General features: G+C 40.6%; 1 protein-coding gene across 1 annotated transcript in view; it reads left to right on the top strand.

Annotated features, from left to right (window-relative positions):
- The first annotated feature begins 403 nt into the window (after positions 1–403).
- rapsn (receptor-associated protein of the synapse, 43kD) overlaps positions 404–10,482 on the top strand; it is a 50,614-nt gene continuing 40,535 nt past the window's right edge. The window contains exons 1-2 of the mRNA XM_039016992.1: positions 404–595; positions 9,880–10,059. Coding sequence (XP_038872920.1) covers positions 404–595; positions 9,880–10,059 — 372 coding nt within the window. The remainder of the gene's footprint in view (positions 596–9,879; positions 10,060–10,482) is intronic.

The following is a 10,482-nucleotide window of genomic DNA, read 5'->3' as shown; positions in this document are numbered from 1 at the left end:
TCCAGTTTCCTCCCAGTCCTCCTGACCCGTCGCCTGCCGGAGCTAAGAGAGTTGGATCAGAGAGAGAGAAATAGAGACCTACTGGATCAGAGAGAGAGGCCTAGTACCACAGAGAGGAACGTCAGAGAATCGTAGATCGTTAGAGGATCCTCAGTCTTTACGACCAGATCTTTTTTAATGTAACTCACTGTACATGGGCAAGGATCTACTTTCTTAACATAACCCGCTGTACATGGGCAAGGATCTACTTTCTTAACATAACCCGCTGTACATGGGCAAGGATCTACTTTCTTAACATAACCCGCTGTACATGGGCAAGGATCTACTTTCTTGGTCCTCCACTGAAAGCCAAACAACACCTAAGCGGATGAATATTTTTATGAGGCACCTCCTTGTAGCAGAGATGGGCCAGGACCAAACCAAGCAGCAGGTAGAGAAAGGCTTAAAGCTGTACCAGGCCAATCAGACTGACAAAGCCCTGCATGTCTGGACCAAGGTGCTGGAGAAGACCTCAGACCCCGGGGGGAAGTTCAGAGTGCTGGGCTGTCTCATCACCGCCCACTCGGAGATGGGAAAGTATAAAGAGATGCTCAAGGTAAAAAAAAAAGAGAGAGAGAGAGAGAGAGAGAGAGAGAGAGAGAATCTCTGTCAAGTTCACTAGCCATGTTGAAGTAGATTTTTTTCTAATTTCTCATCAGTTCAACGACCTGTTATTGAAGTGTTGAGAGATGTTAGCTATTTGGGTAGCATGTCAGACACATTCCACATCCTGATTGAACAGTTGGTATTAGGCGTTAGTTGAGTTAGGCAAAAACAATTTCATAAGATAGACTTTGTAGTATGATCCACTGATTTCCTCCAAGTCCTGTATGTATTATATAATGGATATATTGAAGTGTCCATCTTTTGGGATTATAACGCAGCACTTTCAATTTGAGCAGCAAGGGTTGGAACTGAAATTATTTTCCAATCGTTTTGTTCTGAACAGAACTCCCCCCCTAAAATATATTTATGTTCCACTGTTCCAACCAACAAAATAAAGTTATGAACCGGTTCGAAAAACAAAACAAAAAGTACCGGTTTATATCGTTCCTTTCTGTTCCTTTTTCAACCTGAAATCAACAGTTGTTTACATTTAGCTCATTAAATCACTTCACCAATCAGTGCAGATGGAACCGGCCAGCTAGATGTTTAGACCAATCAGTGCAGATGGAACCGGCCAGCTAGTTGTTTAGACCAATCAGTGCAGATGGAACCGGCCAGCTAGTTGTTTAGACCAATCAGTGCAGATGGAACAGGCCAGCTAGTTGTTTAGACCAATCAGTGCAGATGGATCCGGCCAGCTAGTTGTTTAGACCAATCAGTGCAGATGGAACCGGCCAGCTAGTTGTTTAGACCAATCAGTGCAGATGGAACAGGCCAGCTAGTTGTTTAGACCAATCAGTGCAGATGGAACCGGACAGCTAGTTGTTTAGACCAATCAGTGCAGATGGAGCAGGCCAGCTAGTTGTTTAGACCAATCAGTGCAGATGGAACCGGCCAGCTAGTTGTTTAGACCAATCAGTGCAGATGGAACCAGCCAGCTAGTTGTATAGACCAATCAGTGCAGATGGAACCGGCCAGCTAGTTGTTTAGACCAATCAGTGCAGATGGAACCGGCCAGCTAGTTGTTTAGACCAATCAGTGCAGATGGAACAGGCCAGCTAGTTGTTTAGACCAATCAGTGCGGATGGAGCCGGCCAGCTAGTTGTTTAGACCAATCAGTGCAGATGGAGAAGGCCAGCTAGTTGTTTAGACCAATCAGTGCAGATGGAGCAGGCCAGCTAGTTGTTTAGACCAATCAGTGCAGATGGAGCAGGCCAGCTAGTTGTTTAGACCAATCAGTGCAGATGGAGCAGGCCAGCTAGTTGTTTAGACCAATCAGTGCAGATGGAACCGGCCAGCTAGTTGTTTAGACCAATCAGTGCAGATGGAGAAGGCCAGCTAGTTGTTTAGACCAATCAGTGCAGATGGAACCGGCCAGCTAGTTGTTTAGACCAATCAGTGCAGATGGAACAGGCCAGCTAGTTGTTTAGACCAATCAGTGCAGATGGAACCGGCCAGCTAGTTGTTTAGACCAATCAGTGCAGATGGAACCGGCCAGCTAGTTGTTTAGACCAATCAGTGCAGATGGAACCGGCCAGCTAGTTGTTTAGACCTATCAGTGCAGATGGAACAGGCCAGCTAGTTGTTTAGACCAATCAGTGCAGATGGAGCAGGCCAGCTAGTTGTTTAGACCAATCAGTGCAGATGGAGCAGGCCAGCTAGTTGTTTAGACCAATCAGTGCAGATGGAGCAGGCCAGCTAGTTGTTTAGACCAATCAGTGCAGATGGAGAAGGCCAGCTAGTTGTTTAGACCAATCAGTGCAGATGGAGCAGGTCAGCTAGTTGTTTAGACCAATCAGTGCAGATGGAGAAGGCCAGCTAGTTGTTTAGACCAATCAGTGCAGATGGAGCAGGCCAGCTAGTTGTTTAGACCAATCAGTGCAGATGGAACAGGCCAGCTAGTTGTTTAGACCAATCAGTGCAGATGGAGAAGGCCAGCTAGTTGTTTACACCAATCAGTGCAGATGGACACGGCCAGCTAGTTGTTTAGACCAATCAGTGCAGATGGAGCAGGCCAGCTAGTTGTTTAGACCAATCAGTGCATATGGAGCAGGCCAGCTAGTTGTTTAGACCAATCAGTGCAGATGGAGAAGGCCAGCTAGTTGTTTACACCAATCAGTGCAGATGGAACCGGCCAGCTAGTTGTTTACACCAATCAGTGCAGATGGATCCGGCCAGCTAGTTGTTTAGACCAATCAGTGCAGATGGAGCAGGCCAGCTAGTTGTTTAGACCAATCAGTGCAGATGGAGCAGGCCAGCTAGTTGTTTAGACCAATCAGTGCAGATGGAGAAGGCCAGCTAGTTGTTTAGACCAATCAGTGCAGATGGAGAAGGCCAGCTAGTTGTTTACACCAATCAGTGCAGATGGAACCGGCCAGCTAGTTGTTTAGACCAATCAGTGCAGATGGAGCAGGCCAGCTAGTTGTTTAGACCTATCAGTGCAGATGGAGAAGGCCAGCTAGTTGTTTACACCAATCAGTGCAGATGGAACCGGCCAGCTAGTTGTTTACACCAATCAGTGCAGATGGAACCGGCCAGCTAGTTGTTTAGACCAATCAGTGCAGATGGAGAAGGCCAGCTAGTTGTTTAGACCAATCAGTGCAGATGGAGAAGGCCATCTAGTTGTTTAGACCAATCAGTGCAGATGGAGAAGGCCAGCTAGTTTTTTAGATGCATGATGGACACACAAGTGTAACCTATGGAGCAAGACGCAACTAAAATTTTGCGGGTGAGGAGAGAGCAAGAAAGGGTTGAGGAGGAGGCTTGTAGTGTAACTGTATAGCTTCGTCCCTCTCCTCGCCCCTACCTGGGCTCGAACCAGGGACCCTCGCCCCTACCTGGGCTCGAACCAGGAACCCTCTGAACCAGGGACCCTCGCCCCCACCTGGGCCTGAACCAGGAACCCTCTGAATCAGGGACCCTCGCCCCCACCTGGGCTCGAACCAGGAACCCTCTGAACCAGGGACCCTCGCCCCCACCTGGGCTCGAACCAGGAACCCTCTGAACCAGGGACCCTCGCCCCTACCTGGGCTCGAACCAGGGACCCTCTGAACCAGGGACCCTCGCCCCTACCTGGGCTCGAACCAGGGACCCTCGCCCCTACCTGGGCTCGAACCAGGGACCCTCGCCCCTACCTGGGCTCGAACCAGGGACCCTCGCCCCTACCTGGGCTCGAACCAGGGACCCTCGCCCCTACCTGGGCTCGAACCAGGGACCCTCTGAACCAGGGACCCTCGCCCCTACCTCGCCTCGAACCTCGACCCTCTGCACACATCAACAACAGCCACCCACGAAGCATCATTACCCATCGCTCCACAAAAGCCGCGGCCCTTGCAGAGCAAAGGGGAACAACTACTTCAAGGTCTCAGAGCGAGTGACGCCACCGATTGAAATACTATTAGCTAGCCATTTCACACCGGTTACACCAGCACTGGGCATCTTCTTATGACATTTATTATCTGAATTAGGGCCACAGAATTATACCTATGAGGTGCGGCTTCCATGGAGGAACGTTGAATAGCTAGCTAACACGCTTGTGTGTGCAGAGCAGCACCAGAATAAAAAACACTTCTTACCTTTTTGTAGTTAATAAATGCAACGTGAAACGTGATCACTAGGCCTATAGTATTAGTACTAGTTAATGCGTGATAACTAGTCCTATAGTATTAGTACTAGTTAATGCGTGACACTGGAATAAGTTTCTGAGTGACAGAGTGAGGGCTTTGCATAGGTGCTTTGTTGCATTTTTTTTGTGGGACTGAAAAAAATGCCTGGAATGTAAAAGACGGTTCTGTTCCGGAACAGTATGGATCACTTTCGTACTGGGTTCCATTTCTGTTCTTTTCCGGATTTTCAGTTCTGTTCCTTGAACCGGTTCCAAGAATGCATGTAGTTTTAAACTGAAATGGCAGTAAATCTGCTGTGAGGTTGTGTGGAGAGATATGATGAGGGGATGCTGCTGTTGTCATTAATTGAATGTGTCATCATGGTGGATGCCAGGGAGATACATTCTCCAGCTCTTCCATTGCAGCATTTCAACATGGTGTTGTTTCAAACCTTTCCTCCTGGGATTATCCATAGAAATAGATTGAACTAGAATGGACTAAGCCCCTCTGACCATGGAAATCTGACTGTAGTACATTCTGTTTCTATGGCGTTATCTAAACGGAATCCGGAGGAGCATAAGGGGGTTAATGTGTGGCTTCCATAGGATACAGGCGACGGGGGGCACAGAGAGAGCCTTGCAACCAGAGCTTGGATACGGGCCTTGTTGTTGATATAAAACTCCCTACTCACTCCTATACCCACTGCTTCATTAAGTTAGTTACGGGGCCCCGAAACGGGAGACTGTGACTTAAAACTTGAACTTCTGTAACCCTGATGTGTTAGGGGTGGCTCAATTGTTCTTTATATTTAGGTACATGACATCATTTTATCAATAATAATATTCCATTACTTCTATCCAATCAAAAGGTTTTGTTTCGTGACTGCAAGGCCAGTCCCCCAGCTACAGATTAGGCCTAGTGCTGGACTAAAAACACTTTCAATAGAGATCTGTCAAGATGGCATATAGTGTTACCTAAATGGTGTCCATAGTGTTATCTACATTGTGTTTATAGTGTTAGTTGTCTACATTGTGTCTATAGTGTTAGTTATCTACATTGTGTCTGTAGTGTTAGTTATCTACATTGTGTCTATAGTGTTAGTTATCTACATTGTGTCTATAGTGTTAGTTATCTACATTGTGTCTATAGTGTTAGTTATCTACATTGTGTCTATAGTGTTAGTTATCTACATTGTGTCTATAGTGTTATCTACATTGTGTCTATAGTGTTAGTTATCTACATTGTGTCTATAGTGTTATCTACATTGTGTCTATAGTGTTAGTTATCTACATTGTGTCTATAGTGTTAGTTATCTACATTGTGTCTATAGTGTTATCTATATTGTGTCTATAGTGTTAGTTATCTACATTGTGTCCATAGTGTTATCTACATTGTGTCTATAGTGTTAGTTATCTACATTGTGTCTATAGTGTTATCTACATTGTGTCTATAGTGTTATCTACATTGTGTCTATAGTGTTAGTTATCTACATTGTGTCTATAGTGTTAGTTATCTACATTGTGTCTATAGTGTTATCTATATTGTGTCTATAGTGTTATCTAAATTGTGTCTATAGTGTTAGTTATCTACATTGTGTCTATAGTGTTAGTTATCTGCATTGTGTCCATAGTGTTATCTACATTGTGTCTATAGTGTTATCTACATTGTGTCTATAGTGTTATCTACATTGTGTCTATAGTGTTAGTTATCTACATTGTGTCCATAGTGTTATCTACATTGTGTCCATAGTGTTATCTACATTGTGTCTATAGTGTTAGTTATCTACATTGTGTCCATAGTGTTAGTTATCTACATTGTGTCTATAGTGTTATCTACATTGTGTCTATAGTGTTAGTTATCTACATTGTGTCTATAGTGTTAGTTATCTACATTGTGTCCATAGTGTTAGTTATCTACATTGTGTCTATAGTGTTATCTACATTGTGTCTATAGTGTTAGTTATCTACATTGTGTCTATAGTGTTAGTTATCTACATTGTGTCCATAGTGTTAGTTATCTACATTGTGTCTGTAGTGTTAGTTATCTACATTGTGTCTATAGTGTTATCTACATTGTGTCTATAGTGTTATCTACATTGTGTCTATAGTGTTAGTAATCTACATTGTGTCTATAGTGTTAGTAATCTACATTGTGTCTATAGTGTTAGTAATCTACATTGTGTCTATAGTGTTAGTAATCTACATTGTGTCCATAGTGTTATCTACATTGTGTCTATAGTGTAAGTTATCTACATTGTGTCTATAGTGTTAGTTATCTACATTGTGTCCATAGTGTTAGTTATCTACATTGTGTCTATAGTGTTAGTTATCTACATTGTGTCTATAGTGTTAGTTATCTACATTGTGTCTATAGTGTTAGTTATCTACATTGTGTCTATAGTGTTAGTTATCTACATTGTGTCTATAGTGTTATCTACATTGTGTCCATAGTGTTAGTTATCTAAATTGTGTCCATAGTGTTAGTTATCTACATTGTGTCTATAGTGTTAGTTATCTACATTGTGTCTATAGTGTTATCTACATTGTGTCCATAGTGTTAGTTATCTATATTGTGTCTATAGTGTTAGTTATCTATATTGTGTCTATAGTGTTAGTTATCTACATTGTGTCTATAGTGTTAGTTATCTACATTGTGTCTATAGTGTTAGTTATCTACATTGTGTCTATAGTGTTAGTTATCTACATTGTGTCTATAGTGTTAGTTATCTACATTGTGTCCATAGTGTTAGTTATCTACATTGTGTCTATAGTGTTATCTACATTGTGTCCATAGTGTTAGTTATCTACATTGTGTCTATAGTGTTAGTTATCTACATTGTGTCTATAGTGTTAGTTATCTACATTGTGTCCATAGTGTTAGTTATCTACATTGTGTCTATAGTGTTATCTACATTGTGTCTGTAGTGTTAGTTATCTACATTGTGTCTGTAGTGTTATCTACATTGTGTCTATAGTGTTAGTTATCTACATTGTGTCCATAGTGTTAGTTATCTACATTGTGTCTATAGTGTTAATTATCTACATTGTGTCTATAGTGTTAGTTATCTACATTGTGTCCATAGTGTTAGTTATCTACATTGTGTCCATAGTGTTAGTTATCTACATTGTGTCTTTAGTGTTAGTTATCTACATTGTGTCCATAGTGTTAGTTATCTACATTGTGTCCATAGTGTTAGTTATCTACATTGTGTCTATAGTGTTAGTTATCTACATTGTGTCCATAGTGTTAGTTATCTACATTGTGTCTATAGTGTTATCTACATTGTGTCTTTAGTGTTAGTTATCTACATTGTGTCTATAGTGTTAGTTATCTACATTGTGTCTATAGTGTTATCTACATTGTGTCTATAGTGTTAGTTATCTACATTCTGTCCATAGTGTTAGTTATCTACATTGTGTTATCTACATTGTGTCTATAGTGTTAGTTATCTACATTGTGTCCATAGTGTTAGTTATCTACATTGTGTCTATAGTGTTATCTACATAGTGTTATCTACATTGTGTCTATAGTGTTAGTTATCTACATTGTGTCTGTAGTGTTAGTTATCTACATTGTGTCTGTAGTGTTATCTACATTGTGTCTATAGTGTTAGTTATCTACATTGTGTCCATAGTGTTAGTTATCTACATTGTGTTATCTACATTGTGTCTATAGTGTTAGTTATCTACATTGTGTCCATAGTGTTAGTTATCTACATTGTGTTATCTACATTGTGTCTATAGTGTTAGTTATCTACATTGTGTCTGTAGTGTTAGTTATCTACATTGTGTCTGTAGTGTTATCTACATTGTGTCTATAGTGTTATCTACATTGTGTCTATAGTGTTAGTTATCTACATTGTGTCCATAGTGTTATCTACATTGTGTCTATAGTGTTAGTTATCTACATTGTGTCTATAGTGTTAGTTATCTACATTGTGTCTATAGTGTTAGTTATCTACATTGTGTCTATAGTGTTAGTTATCTACATTGTGTCCATAGTGTTAGTTATCTACATTGTGTCTATAGTGTTAGTTATCTACATTGTGTCTATAGTGTTAGTTATCTACATTGTGTCCATAGTGTTAGTTATCTACATTGTGTCTATAGTGTTAGTTATCTACATTGTGTCTATAGTGTTAGTTATCTACATTGTGTCCATAGTGTTATCTACATTGTGTCTATAGTGTTAGTTATCTACATTGTGTCCATAGTGTTAGTTATCTACATTGTGTCCATAGTGTTATCTACATTGTGTCTATAGTGTTAGTTATCTACATTGTGTCCATAGTGTTAGTTATCTACATTGTGTCCATAGTGTTAGTTATCTACATTGTGTCCATAGTGTTATCTACATTGTGTCCATAGTGTTATTTATCTACATTGTGTCTATAGTGTTAGTTATCTACATTGTGTCCATAGTGTTAGTTATCTACATTGTGTCTATAGTGTTAGTTATCTACATTGTGTCCATAGTGTTATCTACATTGTGTCTATAGTGTTAGTTATCTACATTGTGTCCATAGTGTTAGTTATCTACATTGTGTCTATAGTGTTAGTTATCTACATTGTGTCTATAGTGTTAGTTATCTACATTGTGTCCATAGTGTTAGTTATCTACATTGTGTCCATAGTGTTAGTTATCTACATTGTGTCTATAGTGTTAGTTATCTACATTGTGTCTATAGTGTTAGTTATCTACATTGTGTCTATAGTGTTAGTTATCTACATTGTGTCTATAGTGTTAGTTATCTACATTGTGTCCATAGTGTTAGTTATCTACATTGTGTCCATAGTGTTAGTTATCTACATTGTGTCTATAGTGTTAGTTATCTACATTGTGTCCATAGTGTTAGTTATCTACATTGTGTCTATAGTGTTAGTTATCTACATTGTGTCCATAGTGTTAGTTATCTACATTGTGTCTATAGTGTTAGTTATCTACATTGTGTCTATAGTGTTAGTTATCTACATTGTGTCTATAGTGTTAGTTATCTACATTGTGTCTATAGTGTTATCTACATTGTGTCCATAGTGTTAGTTATCTACATTGTGTCTATAGTGTTAGTTATCTACATTGTGTCTATAGTGTTAGTTATCTACATTGTGTCTATAGTGTTAGTTATCTACATTGTGTCCATAGTGTTATCTACATTGTGTCTATAGTGTTAGTTATCTACATTGTGTCTATAGTGTTATCTACATTGTGTCTATAGTGTTATCTACATTGTGTCTATAGTGTTATCTACATTGTGTCTATAGTGTTAGTTATCTACATTGTGTCTATAGTGTTATCTATATTGTGTCTATAGTGTTATCTATATTGTGTCTATAGTGTTATCTACATTGTGTCTATAGTGTTAGTTATCTACATTGTGTCTATAGTGTTATCTACATTGTGTCTATAGTGTTAGTTATCTACATTGTGTCTATAGTGTTAGTTATCTACATTGTGTCTATAGTGTTATCTACATTGTGTCTATAGTGTTATCTACATTGTGTCTATAGTGTTATCTATATTGTGTCTATAGTGTTATCTAAATTGTGTCTATAGTGTTAGTTATCTACATTGTTCCTACTCTCTCTCTCGCTCCCTCTCTCTCTCCCTCCCTCCCTCTCTCCTCCGTCAGTATGCCTTGGCCCAGATAGACACAGCCAGGGAGATGGAGGACCCAGACTACCTGACTGAGGGCTACCTTAACCTGGCTAGGAGCAACGAGAAGCTGTGTGACTTCCAGAAGACTGTGTCCTACTGTAAGACCTGCCTCAACATGCAGGGAACCACTGTCAGTCTGCAACTTAACGGACAGGTGGGTCTCAGCAATAATATTATTATACTGTAATATATGCTGTTTCGCCTTATTTCCTGTTGCCAGACAAAACACGCCACATACACAATGATGGCAGAAAACAAAACAAAAAACAATAAACAACACGTTCTTACAATAAGAGACAAAACAACAGGAAAATAAAGAGAAAAGGACCTCTGGGTGTCTGGGACCTCTGGGTGTCTGGGACCTCTGGGTGTCTGGGACCTCTGGGTGTCTGGGACCTCTGGGTGTCTGGGACCTCTGGGACCTCTGGATGTCTGGGACCTCTGGGACCTCTGGATGTCTGGGACCTCTGGGACCTCTGGATGTCTGGGACCTCTGGATGTCTGGGACCTCTGGGACCTCTGGATGTCTGGGACCTCTGGATGTCTGGGACCTCTGGATGTCTGGGACCTCTGGACG

The sequence above is a fragment of the Salvelinus namaycush genome, chromosome 21 (assembly GCF_016432855.1).
Source record: "Salvelinus namaycush isolate Seneca chromosome 21, SaNama_1.0, whole genome shotgun sequence".
Classification (NCBI taxonomy): Eukaryota; Metazoa; Chordata; class Actinopteri; order Salmoniformes; family Salmonidae; genus Salvelinus; species Salvelinus namaycush.
The sequence above is the reverse complement of the archived record's forward strand: the minus strand, read 5'-3'. Positions and strand labels throughout refer to the sequence as shown.